Source organism: Spea bombifrons, chromosome 1, assembly GCF_027358695.1.
Source record: "Spea bombifrons isolate aSpeBom1 chromosome 1, aSpeBom1.2.pri, whole genome shotgun sequence".
Classification (NCBI taxonomy): Eukaryota; Metazoa; Chordata; class Amphibia; order Anura; family Pelobatidae; genus Spea; species Spea bombifrons.
In genome coordinates, this window is record NC_071087.1 from 124,073,382 (window position 1) to 124,097,468 (window position 24,087).

At 38.8% G+C, this 24,087-nt stretch overlaps 1 protein-coding gene across 1 annotated transcript in view; it reads right to left on the bottom strand.

Moving 5' to 3' along the window:
• The window catches only part of TMEM132B (transmembrane protein 132B), a 254,075-nt gene extending 230,563 nt beyond the window's left edge, over window positions 1-23,512 (bottom strand). The window contains exon 1 of the mRNA XM_053471844.1: window positions 23,038-23,512. Coding sequence (XP_053327819.1) covers window positions 23,038-23,173 — 136 coding nt within the window. The 5' untranslated portion in view covers window positions 23,174-23,512. The remainder of the gene's footprint in view (window positions 1-23,037) is intronic.
• Between the last annotated feature and the right edge of the window lie 575 nt (window positions 23,513-24,087).

Here is a 24,087-nt window from a genome sequence, read left to right on the forward strand (position 1 = left end):
CCGGTTATCAGTCGTCGAATTATACGCTTCTAAAACAATTAAACCAAAACTGCACATGGTATGGCAGTTGACATAAATGAGTAATACCGTATTTGCTCGATTATAAGACGACCCTGATTATAAGACGACCCCCCAAAATCTGAATATTAACTTAGGAAAAAAGAAAAAGCCTGAATATAAGACGACCCCAAAGGAAAAAAAGTTTTACCAGTAAATGTTAATTCATGTAAACTATTTTTTTTAATAAAAGCTATGATTGAGAAAAATATTTTTTTTGTTTTTATTTCTTGTATTTTCCAACCTGTCCCCCAGTTACGCACATCTGCCCCCAGGCTTGCCACTCCAATATGGCACTGTGGCCCATGATATGCCTTTTAACCCTCTATATGCCACTGTGCCCCATGGTATGCCTTTTGACCCCCTATGTGCCACTCTGCCTCCAGAAATGCCTTATACCCCTATATCCCATTCTGGCATTTAGGGGGTTAAAATGCATATTATGGGGCAGAGTGCCACTCCAGAAATGCTCTATGCCCCCATTTAACACACACACACACACACCCTATACCCCCATTTAACTAACACACACACACACACACTCTCTCTCTCACCCCTCTCAGCCCTCTCAGCCCTCTCTTACCGGTGCTTCCAGCCGGGGCAGCGGGTTGACGTCGCGTTCCGCTGCAGCCGGAAGGAGGTGGAGTTGGCAGCGGGGGTTTGTCTACGCGGATCGCGTAGACGTCAACCCGCTGCCCCGGCAACACAGCAGGAAGCAGCGGTAAGTGTGTGTATGATGGGGGGGGGTGAGACAGGAGGATCCAGGTCCCCTGCAGCGGTGCGGGGGATCTGGATCTTAGTCTCCTAATCAGACCTCTATTTGAGGTCTGATTAGAAGACGACCCCGATTAGAAGACGAGGGGTATTTTTCAGAGCATTTGCTCTAAAAAAAAACCTCGTCTTATAATCGAGCAAATTTCCTCTATTTTTAACAGCATACGAAAAGTGTCTAAATCCATGTTAAAAAAAGCAGCTCCCTTGCTGTGAGAACTGAAGCTCCCATGATGCTCAGCTTGCCAAAGGCCACTTCATTTGATTGGGGATGCCAGGTGAGCCATATGGTAGTCATTGTCCCACAACAGGTAGAAAGCTACCTGATGCTTGCCTCGATCTGTTCCTTCTATTAATATTAACCCCTTAAGGACAATGGGCGGTCCCAAAACCCATTGAAAACAATGCATTTTGAGTCCGTACATGTACGGGCTTTGTCATTAAGGGGTTAATAAGTGCAGCCATTTGCAAGAAATTATAAATTGCACACTCAATAATATACATAAATCTGCAAGAAGTTTCTTAGCATTTTGTGTCTGGCTATTCTGTATTGTTATATAGTCTGTGACGATACCAGAAATTTGGAGGAGAGTGAAATACATGCGCTTAATTAATCAACGCAGGCATGTTGAAATATATTTACAAAAAAAAATGTTTTAATGCCAAAATGCTTAAGTTTTATAATGTTGTTTTGGAAAAAGTGCAATAATTTAGAAATAGTTGTTAAATGGAATTTTCAGCCATCATATGCATGTTAATCTCTATATGACAGCTGAGTGGTCCCCTTTAAATTTACATGGTGACCCCCTTGCAAGCCTTGGAGCTGCAGCTTCAACTGATAGGTGAACACTTTTTCAAGTTTAAATAATGCATTTTAAAGTTGTTACCAAGTACTTTAATATGAACTCTTTGTTTAAAGGGCTGCTGCTCGGGACACTAAGGTGCCCTTTACACTGAATTTGCTGTGACGGTTTTGCCTCCCTGGCATATGTCCCATTAATTGGCCCGGTGCATGCGAAAAAGGATTCCAAAGGGATGATCCGTTGGCAGAATTCACCGTCCATAACATGGACAGAGCATGGCAACAACGTGGTACCGATCGCTTACTGTACCCCAGCATCTGGTGGTTTGGAAGCTTGCAGAAGATCATATACATTGTTCAACTGGAGAGCTGCCTGTTGGCTATGTCACTGATAATGATGGTTTTTTCTTTCTTATTTATTCATTCTGCTAGCAGTTTAGATACTATAGTGAGAGTATCAAAATTGTTCTTATCTGTGCATTTTTTCTTCACTGGCACATTTTAAATTATGTGTGAGCAATTTTTCCATTCTTCAATGATGACACTGAGGACAAAAATGCAAAGAGTGCTAGAGACTCATCTGGCCGTGGTTTTTCCGCCAAGCATGCAGGCGGCACGTGCAGTCCACTCAGGCATGGTAACGCACAAAGCATGGCACAGTCATTTTCAGGTCATCTGACCGTTGTATCCTGCTCATAAATCAAGATGCTTGAGAATAATTCAGTACAATATGGCTTTTCTCTGTAATGGAACAGATTTAAGCCAATTTAGCTATAAAACGAACGCATACACAATTGTAAGAGCACAGTCTCTGTCTGCCTGATTGTCTGTTCAGAGCACAATTGCTATTGTTAAAGCAGATTAAAATATCTCTTTCATGGCCTACAAAGTACAGTATCAGCAAGTATTCCTGAAATGCTGTGGTCATCTGTGCATTTATGCGTGGCGTATCTGGCTGCTTGGGTGAGAAAACAAATGTTCACCAATTCTGTAAATAAACAATTCACAGAAAACAATGCATTTTTGCCTTTCGTAGCAGTTATCATCAGAGAGTTATGCCCTGGGTTTTATGGGTGAAATTTTAGTATTAGCTCGACACACAATAAATCCTCAATATTCTTTGCATTATGTAGTTGTTTCCACATGTTATTGTTTTGCTGTCTTCCATTAAAATATTTCATTCAATTAAGGTGCCTTGCACTCGCACCTAGACTAGAAGGCTAGCATGCCAATGGTGCACTAATGGGTTAATAACCAGAGCCCAACCATAAAGGGGGAAAGCAGAGGAAGCAGATGAACACACATATGCTACATGCACATATGCCCAATGCCTAAGCGTGGTAGGTTCCCTGCCGGAGTGATTCCTTGGATTCAAAGGCTTAGAAGAAAGAAATGGAAATGGATCAGCTGTCCGGTTAATGCTTCGGTTCCTGAAATGCTATAGTTTTAACCTCTGCAGGTGACTGAAATATAGATATAGATGAGCTGTCAGATTGCACAGTATACCCGATTCATTCTTTCCACTTTGATCAATACCAATATTATGCTGCATCACTTATTAAATTGCTACCTCTTTGGATAATAGCTTGTGGAAAGGCAAAGTTCTCCAGTGCCAGAGGCTAAAATAATACAGGTAGAGACCAAGAAGTATATTGCAGCTAACGTTAGGATTCCAATGCCAACTTGAATGAATTAAGAAGCAAAATTTGCATTAAATACTTTCAGCATGCAATTTGTAGAGGCAGACGTGATGCAGATCTGTTAAACAGATATAATTATGAATCATTTAAAAAATGTAGATTAAAGTTCTGTATTTCATTATATTATGGGTTACCTTAGATGTGAAAGTTAATCTTTAAAGGTACGCTTAGATAGATCTAATCCTGAAAACCTCTGGACTATTTTTTTTTTTACCGCTGGTGAAAGAACCTTTGTGACGGCCTATTTAATGTTAACAGGAAATCAGAATCGGCCCGTGTTAAAAGATGAGCGACTATCTCAGACTTTCCCTTTTTGTGTTGTTTATTTTTCAAGATAACTACAGTAATAAAAAAACACTATGTAGGAAGGAGCAGTAATCATTGGTTTTCGGAATGGTCTACATCAGGAAATGTCTCCAATGTCCCCTCGACCCTAGCTAAATGACACGGTTTTGTATTCTGCATTTAACTGTCAGAAAGAACACTTGCAAATTTCCAACTGCTTTTCCAAGGGAGCCACAAGGGAAATCAGTGTGCTGCTGGTGACAAAGGGTGACAGACTATGACTGCCCTGTACGGATTAGGCCGGAGTCCATGTGTCATGCTGTGTAATGAACCCACATAAACACTAATTTATAGCTGGACGATGAACTGAGCTTTCTACATTTGTTATGCATTTCATGGACGTTAGATGTATCTCCCACATTGAAAAGAGAAACAACAAAGAATTTGACAACAAATAAGGACCATGTGGCCTATCTAGTGTGCCTGTTTTGCTGATGTAAAGACAGAAAAGCTTTTTACCGCCTCATGTATGTTTAAATTCCCTCACTGTGTTAGCCTCTACCACTTCTGATGGAGACTACTTATGCACCCTCTAGTTTTATACTATGACCTCTTGTTCTAACATTTCTCCTTCTTCAAATAAACTTCCCTTCTTTCTTCTTTCTTCCAAACTATACAAATTCACATCGCTTAATCTTTCACAATAATGCAAACTATTCCAATATATCAATATCCTTCTGGAGATGGGTCTCCAGAACTGTACATAATACTCCACGTGAAGTTTGACCAGAGATTTGTAAAGTGGCATAACTATCTCTCTCTTTCTGCTACAAATGTCCCTAGTTATAAAACCCAGTATCTGATGCTTTATTGTATAGCTTGTTTACCTTTAAGTCATAAGAAATAATTACTCCCAAGGCCTTCTCTTCTGTTATCATTGACAGAACAGTGCCCCAATGCCATATTCTACCAAGTGCATTATTTTACACTCTCGACCACTCTTCTTGATGTGGATTGGGATATCTATAACTTCCTTCCACGGAACATGGACAATACACCTCTTCATCATTGGATGAATGGACACCCAAAGACTGTATAAATCCAAGCCCAGATACTGTAATTTATTTATCTTTTCTATGGTGTCAAACACCTTACTGAAATCTAGATTAGTTTAGCTAGTTTGACAAGTTTTTCCTGCAGTAAACCCATGTCGTTAAAAACCTTTCCTTTAGCATGGTTTCTGTTAAATGCCCCAGCTACGGACATAAGACGTACTGATCTGTAGTTGGAGGTCTTCTCCAATACCTATTTGTGAAGTACTACTATTGCCATCTTCCAATCTTCTAAAACCACTCCTGTCAATAGCATACAGATAACACATACAGTACGCTTTACATGTATCACATTTTCCTCTTTCTAACTGCAGTTCCTTCTCTTCACCTTCCTCTGTAAAACTGAACACAAGTATTTATATAGACAGCTAACTTCTCCTCCAATATTTGTGCTGAGTATTTTTGTGATGAGTACTACAGTGGTTTCCTTTTTCTTTTAGACATAATAACACATTTAGAGTAGTGTTCTGCAGAGTATCTCTTAAATAATTCAATTTTTCCTGAACTCCGTCTAAAGACCCCCAAACAATCAAAGACACGACATATATCTTTCCTTTTTATAAAAAAACAGCCTTTATAAAATCCAAAACCTAAGTTTTGGTGCAGTGCAACTCAACCTCTATGTTTTTTTTCAAACCACGCTCATTATTGATGCCTGGAGCCCAAACACTCTCCTACTGTTTCACAGGGCCGTGCATTTCTGAAAATCCTATATCTTAAAGTATTTTCAAAATCCAATGTCAATAGGGACCTCAATATACACAATAAGCTTTTGAGATTTTACACAAACTCTTGTATTCAACTCTTGTATGCTTACCTATTGTTTAAAGAGTTGGTAAGATGTTCCATATGTTAAATAGTATATATACAATGGAGAGAATATCTACCCTTAAGGCAACTTGGCTCTAAATCCTACAACCTAGTATTGAGACTACCAAGAATCCCAACAGGTCACCACGAGACAGATAACTAATGGGATCCGTAGTGTATTACCAAGCAGGGCAAAGATGTAAATCCCATTTCATTAACAGGCATGTTCACCATCTGCACAAAAGTGTTCCTCTTACCATATAATGTCAAGAAAAAAGGCTCATTTTTAAAGGTGTTGTATTGTTCTATGTGCCTGATGAGTAACCATTTTAAAACTAAATAGATTTTTAGAAACAGCATTTCTACATATAAATGCTATCATGTAAAATTGTCTCATTTAAATGTTTTTGCCAGAAACACTAAATGGCCTTTAAACACAAAAGGAGGCACTGATAGGTTGTTATCAAATTTTAAAAAAAGTTTCTTAAAATGTTCTGTCTAAATGGAACAGCCCCTTTAAAGGGAATCACTCATGCAAAAGATAAATAGTAAAATTGAACCTATGCATTATGCTTGGAGGTGGTTGGAATCTGCTTGGAAGTGGTTGAAATCCACGTTTCAGTCCATTCTTGGCTGCCTGTGAAAACCAAATAGGATTTCTTTCTTACTTGACACACACAAGTGTTGACTATCCCACGTATTCGCATTGCTAGGTATGGAACACATCTTCTGCAAGGCAAATAGCTTGTGGTCTAGAAAAAGGAAAGAACACAGAGAGGATTCCGAGGAAACCCTCTATGCATTTGCATTAAAGTGCATAGGATGGTTGGGGTTTACCTTTAACAGCACTTGTGGATATCAATAGCCACATGGTATTCATGTAGCAGTGATGTCTGTGTCTAATAATAAACGCCACATGTTTTATTTCAGAGCAATTCAAGCAATATTCAACTGCTAGAACTACTAATCCCTCCTAGACAAACACGGCGGGCATTAACAATATGGAGTCCGTATTCAGTTTCATTAATCTCCTTCTGACATGCATGTAAGCTGAAATACTTCATTCACAATGTAAGTCACCCCAGCCCTCCCTCTTGCTGCAGAACTTGCTCCAATGCTGAACTATAAATGAATATAGTAAATTGGTTCCTTAATGGGTTCTTGGCTAAATCTTCAAAGGAACTGTGCAGAATACTAACAGCCTGCTGCATTATGACCCTTCGAATAAGGGTGTTGTGCTATAGAAGGCAATAGCACTAGTACAGGAGTTACTTAGACCACAGTCACTTTATTATTTGAAAAGTTGTAAGGAAGAGTCTAATTTTTAAAAGACTGGACAAATATATCAGAAAAATAATTGTTACAAATGTTATCATGAAACAGTTTTTAAGACCGAGGCATGCCACCACTCCATGAACTACCTTGGGGACATTTGAGATCTCATTTGGAACCAGCCCATGTACACCTAGCCAACATAGGCTCCATTATAAAAGCTTACTCTATGTCTGTGCTTAGCATAATAGATGGCAACCACCGATGTAAGATGTATGGGGGGGGGTTGGTTATAAATATATCTAGCAGCTTTTATATTTACTGTTAAAAATTTGAGGAGAGCCAGGTACCAGGTTGATGTCATCCTAGAGAAGGTATTGCCAGCTCATTCAGGTAAATGTATCTGAAGAAATTAAATTGGACCCCATTCAAAGGGAAGACCCAGGTGGGCAATGACAACAGGAAATAAAATCATGTGTTTAATGTGCCACAGTTGACTGACGGTTGGCAGTGCCTGCCATGGAGCAGGTGTAAAGTATGGGCCTAGAGTCCTGTGGTTATATATCTTCTGGCAATGATTTTGGCAAATATGATTTAATTCTCTAGTTTAAGTGTTCTAATTTGAAATTGATTTAATAAGCACTGTTGCTGTTTGAACATATAATTTGGTAAATGCTATACAAATCAGGTGGTGTTGCAAGGTTTTCAAACAGCAATAAGGAAAGGATCCAGACAAGGTAAGGCTGTGGAGGTATGGATTAAAAATTAAAACATCCTCACACTGTGCATGAGAGTAAATTAGTGAAAATGAGTGTGTGCTAGTGCATTTATTAGTTACCATGGGAGGGCAGGGGGCCATGGTGCTATACAGTTTACCTGCCCCCTGGGCCAGAATGTACCAGCTTTCCTCAGATAAGCAGATCAATGAGGAGGCAAATGAGGTGGTTGCCCCAGGGCTCCAAGCTCCAGGTTTGTGCCAAGTCACAATAATGTGGTCACAAAGAGTCTCACAGGCATCATGAATATGGGCCCATTTGGCCTTCACACCTCAGTCTGTGTGACACACATAACCAAAATTAAAGAGCATGTCTGAAATGAGCAAGTGCAGAGTAAAAGTGTAAATTCAATACTTGTCATTCAATTTCTTGGCTTTCATATTTTACTATTATTTTACTCCTTCTATTCAGGTTCTTATGTCTACGTCAACATGTTTCAGTACAAGAACTTCCTAATTGGACACACTAACTAATGAATGTATATGGGGAAACAGACTTCATTAGCATTGCCATAAAGAAACAGCTCAGTGTGGTGTTTGAGCAGGAAAAGTGTAGAATACTGATAGACTGATAACAATGACAACCTCAAGGTCTACCAATAAAAGGGAGAGAAATTACATGAAGGCAGTTTTTTTAATGCTAAACTACATTACTGTAAATCTCACTGTATTTTATGCTCCAGGAGAAGAATGTTTTTTTTTCCCATGTGACTTTGCCTTTATCACCCAACAAAATTATGGCAGGTAATGGGCTATGCCATTCTAGACTGGAAGTAAATTAAGAATTAGTTTTAAGAAGTCTAGTGTCTAATAAAGCTCTAACCTACAGGCATTTTTTTATCAAATGTGACTATTTAAGTAGAAAAAAAAGCTACATTAACCCATCACATAAAAAACCACCTAAGAATTTCGATAACCGATTTCTGCCGTGTTATACACAACGTGTAAGACAATGTACGTGTGTCCCGTTCATGTCAGACCTGGCTTTGTGCCCAGAACAATTTCATTTCGAATGCATGTTGATTACATTTGCACTAGTTCAAGAAAATGACTGAATCTCCAAGTACATTTTGTTTTCATTTTTTTCCTTTTTAATGCAGTTAGACTGCATAGAAAAAGGGAAAGAAAGTCTAGTAGATTAATTTTGTGTTGATGGGATGCACAGGCAAAGTCAATTAGTATTAAGTAAGAAACATACAGATTACGATCAAACCATAATGCTGCTCATCGTTAAAGTGGTATAAATCAGTAAAAGATGCATTAACGATGTGTTTTTAATGAGGTCATTATTGCTAATGAAACCTTTTTTCTGTAATCATTAGTATTGCCAATGCCAAATTTGCATTGCTTTTAGGATACATTTATCTAATTGGATAATAGATAACATTCCGTTTTGCATTTTTTCGTTTTTTATTATCAAAGTTTCTAGCACAAACACACATTTGGGGACTAAGCTAGTAATTATATACCAGCTGAACTTTAAGAAAGATAGCACTCTGGCTGGCCTTTCTCAAAGAACATTAAGAGCTATAAATCCATGCATTGCATACAGTAATTACTGTGTCTTGCAGGCACAGTACTGGAAGTCTGTAGTAAAGTCTACACAGAGCCATGGAGAAAGAGAAGCGTTTCTGCACCTCTCTTTCTTACGGATCTATATGCATTATTCTGGCCTCTCAGTGCACTTGCACAAAAGGGCGGAGCCCCAGGGGACAGCCTCTCGCTCGTTCCTCCAATTGAGGGAGAGGGTGTGCCCAGAACTCCGCCCTTTCAGCAGAAGTGCGCCAGGTGGCCAGGTTCAAGGAGAAGTGGACGAAGAAAGAAGCCAAAAGAACAAGAGGCAAAAGAAGCAAAGCTGCAGGAAAGCAGACAGGGGCACACAAGCAGTCAGTGGAGACAGTAGGAAGACATTGAGAGAGCATTAATTTAATAATCATGATATAACAATGGATGTGGGAGTGGTTGTAGTGGGGGCAGCATTTTATTTTTGGACCCAGGCGGCACAATGTTTTTTTTTGTTTTTTTTTATGAAAAAGGAGCCTAGATGAGGCAGCTAAATAAGAATGGTACAACGAAGCCGTTTAAAGGGAACATATGCATGGGAAAGTATTTGGAAAAATATGTACCACAGAGAAACATCTTGCACCCACAAATTAAAGAATTATATTTACATAAATTCTGCATTACTGCAACAAAGATATCCTGCTATCTTCTTAAAGCAGTATTTAAACTTGTAGATATGGTACTGCCTAAAAATCAATAACTTGACAAAGTTAAAAGGGGCTTAAATGAACAGTATAATGTCCCTGATAGCATCACCCAAAATAATGCATATTAAAAAGTACTTTCTGAGCTTTTTTATTTAGCATTCTTTAAAATTAAAAAGGGTACTTTTTAAGAGAAAAACTACAATTACAGAGCTTCAGCTCAACTATGGTCCATCAATTCTTAAAATCAACATGAGAGTTTTCAGTGCATGCGCATGGCGGGGTGTCTCAGACCCCCCAGCGATGTGTGCCAACCCAGCCATGGAGCTAACTGGAAGTATATTACATGAGAGGAGGTGTGTTTAGTATCTACTGAGCATTTAACCCTTTCTCCTTCCTCTCTATGTGGTTCACGTACTGTGAGCATCTCTTGAGGCAGCAACTGTCACCACCTCCTAAAGTTTGAAGCGATGCTTCTAAATGGAATAAGAAAGCAATTCTTTTAAATTCACGATACTCCTTTGAAAAAAACCTTACCGGCCAAAACATTTGCTTGTATCCCAGACTTCCGATCTCATGCTCATCATCATACTTGGAAGCTTTTCTGGTGGCTACACAAGATTTACAGAGATTTACTTTGTCTTTTTACACATGAATTTGGTGCTATTCATGTTTGTTTTGTTTTTATTTTAAAAAATAGTCTATCGTGTTATCGTGTTATCTATCATACTTCAGTTAGCCAATGCAGGTCTCGTCTTTTTAGCATTATATACTTTATCTTGTACTATTACATTGCCACTTATTTTAGATATACCAAATTTGTGACAAGGTTGCTTTAAGCCAGTTTTACAACCAGAAAAAAAAGGGTGAGGGAAATACATTTTTTACAGTGTATTATTAAAACAAACTGTCACCATGGTAACACTGGGAGTTGTTTATAAGGATGCTGCATCCCAATCAGACAAAAGGTGTCAATGGCGGTATTTCCAGTTCATACATATAGTTATGAGCCAAGCACATCATCATATTAATTGTTACAGCAAATAATCACGATGAATAACACGGAATGGCAGGCAGTCCACTGGAACAAATCTCCATACCATGAATGTAACATGGCCTTATTGCTCGAGTGGGTTGTCTTACAGAGTCCAATGCTATGACCAGTCCAGACTAGAAAACAGGTGACAAATACTTAAGGAGAAATTTAGGACAAAACACTGTGGGATATAACCCTAAAATTACCAACAAAACTCACAAACAGAAGTGTCATGAGCACAGAAAACATTAACCCCTTAAGGACAACAGGTGGTCCCTAAACCCATGGAAAACAATGCATTTTGAGCCCGTACATGTACGGGCTTTGTCATTAAGGGGTTAAGCAACTTTATTTATGTACGTTTTTTCCAATAGATGGTGAGGGTCAATCGAGGACAATGCATTGCTCTCAGCAGAACTTGAATTTTGGCGCTGCCACCGCCAACAAGGGCTTTCATTTTAAGGACACTCATGAGTAAAGACATAGTTACACGTAACGGACCCATAACAGTATGCCGCCAGCACGTCGTTTGTATGTCTTTCTAGCGTTTCACGTTTTTGGTGTAAATAACCTGACTATTACAGCGCAGTACATGCATTGTTAAGTAAAAAGATGGTCGTTCACATTAAGTACATTTTGTACATTAATGTGAGGTATGCCTGTATATGGGGACCATAAAATAATATAAAACCATATTAGCTCCAGTGTCCCGCCGTGGGACCCTGGAAAGTTAAGTACGGTGCTATGTGGTTGTTCAGTTGACATGACATCAATAGGCCAAATAGTCAATCCCTTTACTAATCTGGAGACTAATTGCAAACCTTAATGATCTGTCAGCTTGTGATGATTACAAAGTATTTTTAATTATTCAATACAGATGGAGAAAGCTATTAGTAAATGTTGTTTCTTAATCTCATCAACATGGCCAGTTGTGTTTTAATCACTAATTGTTGTGAATACTGTTGGCATCTGCTGTAGTTTAAACTGTGGGCCTAATTCAGACAGAATTACAATAGTGAACATGTTAATAGTTGCCTGATTTTTCCTTCAAACAGTCAACTCTCCAGAGTATTTCAAGATGCACCGAAAGACTCGTTTTTTTTCAGTAAATTAGAGTTTGCTAGGAACATTTTAATTGTAAATAATAATAAAAAATGAGTATTCCAGAATTTTTTTTTAAATTAAAATACCTTATTAAGACCTATCAAAATTAAGCAGTTTCTATATGGGGAAAATAGGCATTTGAAGGAAAAGTAACGTAACTAATATATGTTCAACATGTAAAATGGACTCATCATGTGCAGGTTTATCCGTACAATAGCTGAGAGGCCCCTTTAATTTATTCTGAAGTCCCCTGTTCAAATGCATGAATGGACTCCACCATATCCATTAGCCACTTTCCCCGCTCCTACTGGCTGAGTACACTCACCGCAAATGGGCTCTAGCGCTGGCTCAGTGAGGATTTAGGGAGGCTCTGACAAGACTCCCCATGTGCATGCTCAGAAAACACTTTTCTATGGAAGCACTTGCATCTGATGAGCCAATTGGTGTACAAAAGACAGGACCCACAATGGGGTGTTGATCTGTAGCTCCTCCTAAAGATAACCCCTTTATTTTATTTTTTTAACAGGTTCAACAAATTCATACTAAAGTACTTACAAAAATAATAATTAATATGCCTACTTACGTTGAACTTAATGTTTTTGTGTTTCTGGAAACTACAGTTTAGATAACCAATAAAGGGTTAGAGGCAAATGACACTTGCAATAAACTGTGTTTGCGTGGGAGAGAAACATATCAATATTTAGTCTCCCTGGTGTGTGGTATAGGTGCTGGGTTATAATTACATTTGCTTTTTTCCTCCATAAATAACTTCTCATGGCCCAACGCGTATCCCTTCTATGGCGGCCAGAATCAGCTTCCCCCCCACAACAAAGCATACAATCACTAAAAAAAACAAAACGTGGAGAACTCATTTGTTGAATTTTGTATTCCCGTGTGAATATGAAGGTGCGATGCTGAAGATGTGTGACACACAACAGGTCAAAATCCCAACAATTGACCTGGCAAAAGTGGTACTACTACTTATCTTCACTCTAACACCAAACAAGTTCTATTCAATGCCTGATGAGTGAGAGTATAATGGACGGATACAGCTCCACAGTACCCTTACACACTCTGTATTAGCCATGCTTTCTTAGGGTTATGTTTAAGTCTTAACACAAAAGTAACGATTGGAATGTTCATGTTGACGGGACCATTCTATTGGTTGCTATAGTGATAAGACCACTTATCAAACTTTGATCCTACAGTGGCATATGGGAGGTTTATTCATTTTCATCCAAAGTTATTCCGTGTGTCCAATCCCATTTTAGTTGAAAAAATTACCCAGGCAACTAAAATCCAAATAGGGATTGATACCCTGCTGCTAGGAGTAGGTTCACTAACCTACTAACAAAGCTGCCAATAATTTGTTTCAAAAGATGGTCTATTTTTATGACCCGCCATCATTGGCATATCAGCGCTTAGCAACAGCTGTGCTGCATTTCATCTGATTAAACGAGGAACACAACCGGCGCAGATTAACCCTACCGTCTACGGGATGGTCTGGGTATTAAGTAATATAGCATGAAAAGAACAAATGGGTATCAGACATTTATTCTTCAAACCATTATGCTTTTATAATGAATAGGTGAGTAAATGTAACATGTTTTCATTGAACGTGAATGAATCAAATGACTAAATGTTTTCATGGTGTGCAGTGCATTGGGCATTCAGGGCAATTTTATTTTCTGCTCTAAATGATCCCCTACTAATTCCATTTAAGGATTAGAGTTATTTCTGGCAGAATTATTAATGAAATGCAAGCGGCAATTTTTTTCCCCCAAATTGACTTTGTAGGAAGTAACAAGTCAGTGTTTCAGAAGTATTTTGTCTCCAGTGGAATCTGGCACAATCAGATCTAGTTCAGATTCATTACAGACTAGTGCATATGGTCATTTTACTTATCTCCACATAAAACCCCCTATGTTAAAGCTTTTTTTTTTGACTCTGGCTGTCAACCTTACACTGCCACCTTATTTATCATTGGATCATTAATCCCTTAATATTGAAATTAGGCAAAATATTTCCCATGGGTAGATACTACTTGATGAAATGTTGCAACACAAAGCCCTGACCATCAGTATAATCACATGAAACAGGTCATGACATATATATTATTACATATTATATATATATATTTTGGAAGGCAAATATAGAATATATGCATGTCTGGAAAGCACTATTAAATGTGTGGTTTACTGGTTTAATAGAATTAAAAAAGTACCCCAGCATCAATGGGTTTAACTAAGCAAAAAGGTACAGTTAGAAAATTGAGACATGACTCGTATATTACAGCAACAAAGCTATAAGCCAAGAAGGGCAGTGGTGTATATGGTCCATGGAGGACAGCAGCCCCTTTGCCTCATAACCTGGGGCAGAACACCTTATTGGGACACAAGGATTCCTAGTATATGGCTTACTCAATGGGCAGCTTGGAGGGATCAGAGCCCTCCCATACAACCCGCCTTTTCATACTAGCCAGCCTGGCCATTATAGCATGCTGTATCTGTGCCATGGATCCCTAAGAGGAAGAGTGCTAGAATATCCTGGTGGTCAGTGGAGAAGACAAGAGCAAAGAGGTAGACATGACGCAGCTGGGCATCGTCTTGAGTGAGGCCTGAGCAGCCCCAAAAATACTTTTATAATCGGTAACATAGAGGTTTAAGCATAAGAGTACAGTGTGCATGCTATCAAATTAACAGTAATGATACAACAAACCCTATATGATAGAGACTGTGGAAAAATATTTGAAACCTATGTTTATCTTATTGAAAAAAAGTGTTTCACCAAAACATTGGTGGCAGGATCTCGTGAGTGACTCTGCTTTGGACCATTTTGCTATTCTTTTTTTACTTGGTAGGCAGATCAATACATTCATTTATTGTTATCAGGTATGCTGCGAGGGGAAGCAGTTTCAAGTTCTAGTTTTTGCATTTTTCTTTCCTCATGTTCCTCTTTTTCTAGATATAATAGTTCTGTGTACCCTCTGGATATTGTCATTGATTAATACCAGTAATAAAACAGTCCATAACACATTAAGTTGACAACATGCTTAATGTGCACTATCCAGTCTGCCCAAAATACATTTACAGAAAGGGAATGTATAGAAAACCCATAAAGGGAGCAGAGAGAGAGAGAGAGAGAGAGAAAGGATCTAGTTATCAGATAAACGCTGCCTTAAGTGCTTGTAATGCAAAAAACCCAGGTGGTTATTTGTGGAATTGCAAGCAAATGACATGAAAAGACTTAAGGTGGTGGCCCAAAATTTTAAAATCAGAGGGGACCATGAAGCAATTGCCCCTCTGCCAACCCTCCCCTTGTCATTAGGAAAAGATTTTGCAGGAACCTCCTCCAGTGGGAACAATATAGTTGTAATATTAGTAGAATTCTGTACGATAACGTATTTTCCGGCTTTTCATCAGTATGGAGATACCTTATCTTGTATTTCTCCAATATGGTGGCAGCACTCTGTAACAAATGGAGATAGGAACCTTCCCCAAGATTAAAACTTAACCTTTATTCAATATCTAAACTAGCTCCTAACTCAATAAAGAAATAAATAGATAGATATCCACAATCACTTAAACACCTCACTACTGTCAATACAGCACTCAAAACATCTCCAGAGGCGTATCTAGGATATGGCAGCTATGGCTCGTGCCATAGGCGCCATTTGAAAGGGGGCGCCAGTGAGCGGCTTTTAAACGCTGTCTTTTTTTTTTTTTTTTTTGATGCGGAGGAGAGAGAGGGGCGCCTAGCAACGGCTCGGCGCCCCTCATTCTCCTCCACGAGCCCTCTACCTCCGTCCCGGTGCCCGCGTTTCATGCTGAGTGCCGTAATATGACGTTATATTTCGGCGCTCAGCAGTGAAGCAGCGGGCACCAGTGAGCGGCTTTTAAACACTGCGGAGGAGAGAGAGGGACGCCTAGCAACGGCTCGGCGCCCCTCGTTCTCACCCGCATCAAAAAAAAAAAGACAGCGTTTAAAAGCCGCTCGCTGGTGCCCGCTGCTTCACTGCTGAGGGCCGAAATATGACGTCATATTACGGCGCTCAGCAGTGAAGCAGCGGGCACCGCAGCAGTGCAGGAAGACAGAAGACTCCTGTCGCTGGACCTCAAGATGAGAGAACTACAAAGGGGGAGAGGAAGAGGGTAGTAGGGAAAGGGAGGGAAAGGGAGGGAAAGGGGTTTCAGTGCTTGCCATAGGCGCTATTTTCACTAGATACGCCTCTGAACATCTCTATATGTATAAAGATCCTAATGATGGTCCATACTCTCCACCAAGTGCATGAATCTAAATCCTTGCGATACAAGATCGCATTCTATCCCTATATTAGTAACGGGTAGGACCATCAAGTGTAAACATATAACAAATAGAGATAGGTAACGAGTGCCGAAAATAAATACATTAATAAGCCCCTCACTCACCCGCTCTGCATCCTACGCAGTCACTTTCTTCACCTATTTGGCGCGACGACCCTTACTCTTACCTCTTAAGTATTTGTTTAAAACCCCTTAAGCAGATTTGATCTGCTTCTGGGGAAAAAACACACAAAAATATTTAAATTCTGCATATTTGGATGGAGAAGTATTTTGGTGCCTGAATTTCATTACTACCATGGGAGAATGTGTTGGCAGAGAATGAAATAAGATTAGGAATACAATATCCACTGAAATTGTCAGGCCAACATTAGAGCGAATCGGGAGCGTTAGATGGTGCTGGGTTTTTAGCATGCTGCACGCATGGCTGCGATCTCTTATTAATGAGTTAAAGTGGCATGAGAAGTGATGGTATTCCTGTTCACTTTATTCCAGCCTTCTCTCCCCACACACTGCTTCGGCCTTTATTTTTAACGAGAAGACACTGAAGGAAACATTCAATTTGGAAGAAAAAAAAAATGTGAAGTGTTGTACAAATGTATTTACTTAGACAGATGGTTTGGCAATGTGTTACCATTAAAACAAAGGAGCAAAAGATTAGAGTTTGTGCGTTAACCAATTCACTGCCTGACCAAGGGGAAAGTCAGAACAAAGAAATACAATTCGGGCCCAAAATGTTAATATAATATCCTATTCTATGTTATCCATCGCTAATCAAACTCTTGGTAGCGATTCACTGTAGATGCTATTTTTCACAGGAATACAACAAAATGAAAGAATCTTCAGGGTATATGTAAAGATATGACCTCTGTAAAAGATCCCATGCTATCCAGAATCCATCTTTTGAAGTGACAGACAGGAGAAGAAATAAAAAGCAGCTCATCAGGGACAGGAGCGCACTGACCCTTCGATGCCTTCACATAACAGAGACAGCTACACAGCTGCCAGTGAGGAAGGAAGCCAAGAAACAACTTAAGAAGCCAACAAAGAATCAGCCTAGTGTCACCGCCAAACACACACACAACCCGCAGCTACATACAAACCAAAATGCCCAAAACCCCGTCACAAGCTTGTATAGCTGTGCCTATGGTGACCTAATGCCTGGAATAGGTTGGATTTGCTTCTTTTCGGCAAGATACAAATACTAAATATTGGAGATATTTAGTGAGTTGTCCATATCTCTGTCCAAATGGTTTTAATAGATCCCAGGACCACTGTTTAAATATCTCTCTGTTTATCGGTCTAACAGTGAAGTGTCCTTCAAGTACCGAGAGGATAACGTCAACGCTAATCAAAGAATGCATTGCTATTTTAACTGGCAGAGAAGGGGTTATTCCACAGGCAATTTATTATTATATAATCTGGATAATTTAACTGTCCAGATCTTTTTTTTCTGCATTATTTATATCATTTTAATAGTTAATATGTTAACCTATATTAAGGTATAACAGGTTACGGTCCTCTGTTATACTAGCCATACTCTAATGAGGAGACATGATTCCATTTTAAACCTTTGAATGTGGTTGCTGGAAGTGAGCGCCCCCTACATGTAAAACTGGGCACATCGCTATATTACTTAGCCATAATAATACAGATAGCCGATTGTTCTTGGCCATTAGGTTTAGTTTTTACCTGTAATGCCTTAGTTTGTCGATTCTAGCCTTGTCATAAATGTATGCACTGTAAGAAGCGCTGCATAAATTGTTGGTTTTATATCAATAAAAGATAATAAATATGATTACAGATTGTACCCTAGAGAATTAAGCTTATAAATAGAACTTTACTCGTGGACAAAGGGCATCTATTGATACTTTACTACACAATCATAACAATAGAGCAATTAGTTATTAAAAAAAAAATAAAAAATACAAAGCTTGGGAGAAGATAAGTAAATTGAACCAAAACTAGGGAGTCTCCCTAAAAAATCAAGGAAGCTGCCAATTACAGCACCAGTCAATAAGAGTTTCACATTCGTCTCATACTTCATGGTGGAAAATATTTTCTCTTGTGTAGAAACGACGATGCAAAACTAATACCTTCTTGGATTAGAAGGAAGTTTATTGTAATTTTATTAAGGAATTCCTATACAACTGAGATCTGATCAGCCGTCACAAATCCAGCGTGTCATCCGTCTTCTGACAGTTAGAAATCCCTAATGAAATCACTGAGTGGCGGATATTATACAGACTATATTTCTCAGCATTTCGGGCTATTTTGGAACATTCTAATGCTGCTCAGTCATTAAGGCTATAAGACTATGACACATTTCAACATATACATTTTTTGTTTTACTATATTACACATCCACAAAAAGTCTAAGAGCTTCGGATAATGAAATTAACCAATGCCATTGCAAATACGCTTAATAATGTGTTTCAGTCTTACAAGTGTAAAGGGTATAAGACTTAAAAAGCAAATGAATAACTTGCATATAAATACACAATGATTAATTCTTTAATGTGATTTATCATATTACAGCGAAAACGATAATAATGATAATAATAAAGAATAATAATAATAATAAATACCATTATTTTTGTTTCACTAGCAAGATTTTTCTTAATGTTTCTTTGCATGAAGAACTGCGTATGTATTTTCAACCATGTTTTCTGACCTTGGATAATAATTTTTACCTGCTTGATAAATTCAAATGCGGATCCTATCTTATCTTATAGAAAATGTGTTGCTTGATAAATCCGATGCTTTGTGTTGTTGCAGGTGGCACCCAGATCTTCAGTTTTTCCCCCTAATTAAGATACATTTTGTCATAGAGGATAAGACAATTATATATTCTAAACCATGAAAGTATTAATTAGCTGCTTCATGATATGAACCTGTGCAATAATTTCATGGGTACTTTTCCTTCAGGCACCAATCATATCCGCCAATTGATATAAATCATGCTTTGAAACCTCGTATTAAAGAGACTACAAGGACTTCTACAAATACAGATAGATCAATCTCTTTAGACCCTATTCACAATAGCTATGTCTGTTGCCATCTCAGTTCTGTAGTCGAAACACAACAGAAAATAAAGCTCATATCTGGGTCCTTATTAATTATGCGGTCACTACAAGACACTTCTGCACAGGAGAGAGCGGTCATCTTGGATTTTCTGTATTGCTTTTTATGGAATAATTTGATTAAGAAAATACATCTGATGGAATAAAAGAGGGAGTCAGGTAGAGGTGGGGTGAAAGGTACAGAGGGGGTTAAGGGGAGATAGGAAAAAAAAGTGGGTATCATCAACATGAACCAAACGCAGAGAACAAGGACGTAAAATTGGAGGAAAGAGATAGGGAGAGGCAGAAGCGCAAGACAAGTTTTCGTCCATGCAGATGTCAGTTTTACACCCACATAGCTCATTCCTTAACACATAAAGGTGAGAAGTGAGTCTTATACTTGCTACTATGCAAACCAGAGGCTCGAAATCACACGATCTGCTCACATCTCCTTGCAGTACACGTAGTATTCACACGTAGTTGGCGTCATGCATTCATCAGCATGTACGCTGGAACAAAGAATTTTAACCCTTACTCACTGACAGAGATGGAATACCTTCTGCCCCTGGGTTTCCAGGCAGCAAAAGGTTAATAAAATGGGCTGATTACTACAAGAAAAAAGAGGAACATGTAATCGCCAGATTACTAAACCATTACATTTTATTAATATACCTAAAGTCTTTCGCCTTATTTACACCTCGCGTTTGCCCTGTTACAGATACTCATGCCAAATGATGGGCACGCTTTTGTTTGATCCCTACCGACCACAACGATGATAAATAGAATTCTGAAGTATAAATACGATCAGAGTGTTGGCAGATAGGGATCTGAGGAGGAGTATATCTAATAACCGTGAGTGAAACATTCGCAATATGCTTTTGTGCTGTAATATCACCCCCACCTTTCCGAACTAATGAATCACAGCGTGTTTGTGTTGAGATTGTCATTTCTAAAGCCAAATGCCTGTATTGTGCTGTCACAATGTAGCCTCAAGACGCAGAATCTGTTGGCACAGCAAGAAGGGTTTATTCACGGGCGCTACAATAACTGTTATCAACTCAGCTCAGCTGCCTGGCACCCGGAAAAGCAGCACCCACAAAAATAGCACGGCACAGGCGCATACATCCCCGATATACACAAATAGGAAAACGGACACAACGTTTGAGTCTATTTAAACTATCAGGGTGATGTGTGGGTCGCAATGTTACGTCTGCGTATATCTTCAAGCACGGTGAATGACTGCATGCATTAAGTTTAACCACCATCAGAAATTAACACTTTCTGTGTCAAATATAAGTGAAATTATAAAAATACACTATGACTTACAAATTAATTACAGAAACCTCTTATACAAAAAAGGAAGATTAAATGACATAGAAGTGTCATTCCAAACATGAAAGGTCATCACAGAATAAGTTTGGGTGTCAACACTCCCAGCTTCATTCTGTCAATGTTCACTTGCTCCATCAAAAGACAATTATAGGATAGCTTAGTTTCCAGGTTGGGCACATCATTCTCTTGATGACTATGAGCCAACAGCTACCTTCTGCCAGAGATACCACATCACTTGTATCCTAAAATTACAAATAATGCTCATAAAACTACAATGTGTACAATTTTATTCCAAAATTAAATATGGGAGCCCAGCCTACTGGTAACATTATTGACTATTTTGAGTGGGACCATGGTAATCATGATTCTTTTAGGTGCAACCTGGCAAGGGTTGCATTTAAAAGCTACCGGACCAGAGTGTGCTCTCCGGCATGCATCAGCCTACAGTGTGCAGAATGCTAAGTGATAGCCTGAAATCAGGTGACCCAGTACATTTTGCTTTAGAAACTTGGTCCTAGATCACATGAACTACATGAGTGCCGGATGTATCATACACGTTCACTTCTTCCTTGTATTTATTATAGTAAACCTGGTACATTCTCCGCTGGGAAGTGGGGACCAACATAACCTATAGATACATCAGCAAGATGATAAATCTAACTATTCATTCTAAACTAGCTGATTAGTGAATTAACCTCTCTAAAACCTACATGCCAAAAATGACAGGGAATAAAATGGTTCTAATACACCGTAATCAGAGAAAAAGGTTTGAAGCTCCAAAGTCAAGATATATTTGGCGCAGTATGAAATATATTACTTTTCACAAACTTTGGAAGATTGCATAAAATATGCAATCTAGGCTACTTACACAGCAGTGCCAGTCGGCAAGCCGCACTATGTCAATTATTAGTTTTATAATTCAACAGGGGGTATACACAAATTGGTGGCGAGCTGGAACACATACTAAAATTAGAGAAAATGCCATGGTGCTTATGTTCCAATGTATCTTAAGTGTTTAGTGACTTTGCAGAATATAAGAAGAACTATTGAGGTTTCTGTTCATTAACCCAATCACACCTTGGTACATTTTCCTGATAATTCACTAATTTAACTGAAGAGTCAAGATTTACAGGTGATAGATAGATGAATAATAATAGGTTTTAAGTTTTTGGAGAGAGTGTTTTTCAAGCTTCCGAAACATTTAGAATAAACTATTGAAAGTTATTAGCAGATTTTAAGAGATACCCCTAGAAATGGAGGTTATTTACTATATATATATATATATATATATATATAGTTAAATGTGGTACCAAAAGGGATTTGCTTACTTCAAATTCTACAGTAAAGTGTAAAATTATTAACTGCTTAGTTTGCAATAGAAAATATTTTAATATGACTATTAAGACTTTAGCAATAGATAGATAATAGGAGTTTAGTGAATAACCTCTTAATAAGTGGCGGTGTTTGCTTTATTTAGCATGGTTGTTTGCTATGCAATTCTTTATTATTCTGATTGGTTTTTTCAGCGTGAAGCACCAACATAGTCCTTGGTGCAGATGTAATAATTGTCATTCTTGCCACAATTGCTGTCAGGATGGACTTTCAAAAATTCATTATTGACCAGCAAGCATTTTGAAGAAGAAAAAAAAAAAATCAATTACATGCATGTTAAACAAGTTCCATGTATAAATCTTCCTGGCCAAAAGACCCCCCAGAGAGCTAAATGGTTATCTGTAAATACTAATGAGCTCCCAATTGCATTTAAATGGTTTAAAGGATAATAATGCCTACATCATCAAGATGAGAGTTCTTGAGATGGTCATCTAAAAATTAATATATTTTTATTTTTCTACCGAGTTTGCATTTGTCTCTAGAGATCAGTCCAGGCGCAAATGGGTTAAAATATTTTAGAATCGGACCGATTTCAAACAATCTGACATTGTGTGCAATCAATTAATAATGCGAATATTTTGCAGAAATGCTGAATGTAAATGAAGTGTTTAAATTATGCGATTTGTCCTTTTTCTGAAAGAATGTGTTTTTATTTATCGTTTTGGTAACTGTGTCACTGGGTATAAAAACAGTGTCTTTATTGTTTGGTTTTGGATCAGCTCCATTCAACATCCAAAAGTCTACTTAATATCCAGTGTAATCATTCTTGTTTTGGAACAATTAACCCTGTAATCGCTTGTAAAGACTAGAGGTGGGGGGGGGGTGGAGGATTTCTTTAAGGTAGCCTTGGATTTGCAGTGAATTTCTCTACTATATAAGGCAGCAGTGAGAGAGCCTTTTAAATCGGCTGTCACTTTCCCAGATCTGTCATTGCTAAAAAGCACCGATCGCGAACACGAGAGATTAGCTAGACATCAAAGGCAGAGCAAACTTTTACTAACCTTTCCACAGCAGGGCAAGCAAAACCAGGCGCAGGGCAGGAAGGAGAAACATTATTCTGCAGCTCCCAAGCCACACACTCATCTTTGTTATCCCCAGATGGAGCTTCACCGAGTTATTATAATGAGTAAAGGCCATATCCTCCTCTGATACTAAAGATCAATCCATTAGAAGCACCTGGTTAATCCAACTTGGGCTGGAGTAGTTCATCTCCTGCAGGATACGTGGTGGGTTTGGGATCAACTTTGAAAGCTGTAGAACATCAGTGCTTAATCCAAAAGCAATGTCCTGGAATGGCAGGGAGACTTTTTTAAGGCATACTTAAAGGTCCTCCGGCATGCACTTTGCAGGCTGCCTCCTTGACTCCAGGGGCAGCTGTGAGCTCACACGTGCAGATCGCGGCTCCGGCTGCACTTGCTGCGAGAGGATGAATGGGATGCTTCAGCTCTGCGCTCTCCGCAAGGAAGCATCTTCCCAGCCCCAACAATGACAGAGATGTGGACGAGATGGAGAAAGGAAGGGCAGAAAACTCCCCTGCAACTCCTTGATTGTGAGAGTGGGCGGGCTGAATGGATTGGCAGCCTTTGTGTTCCACTAGCATGCACGGTGGGGGCAGGGAGGGAGTGGGCATGGAGTGGCAAGAGGGTGGGAGAAGTCTTTGGTGTGATGAAAATGTTAATACACATCATCCAGTGTTTTGGGTGCTTTTAACCATACATCTGCCATGGTATGTGTGCCTGGGACGTGTTGGCAAGGAATGTGTTAATCACTGAATTTTAACAAACCTTACAACATCCGAGGGGCAAGCAATGATTGCAACAGTGGCGAAATCTACAACTCAAGGGTTAATATATTGATTAGGGCTATTCTAGAATCTATGGATGCCCAAATCTATAATAAGTAAATAAATTACTACATTTACCCGGTACTTATGATTATGCCTCCTCTAGAATCTGCTAAGCAATAGATTTAATTTAAATATTGCGCCCATCTGGCAGGGTGAAGCGGGAATGCATACAATTCATCATCTTGTATTATTTCGATTTATTTCA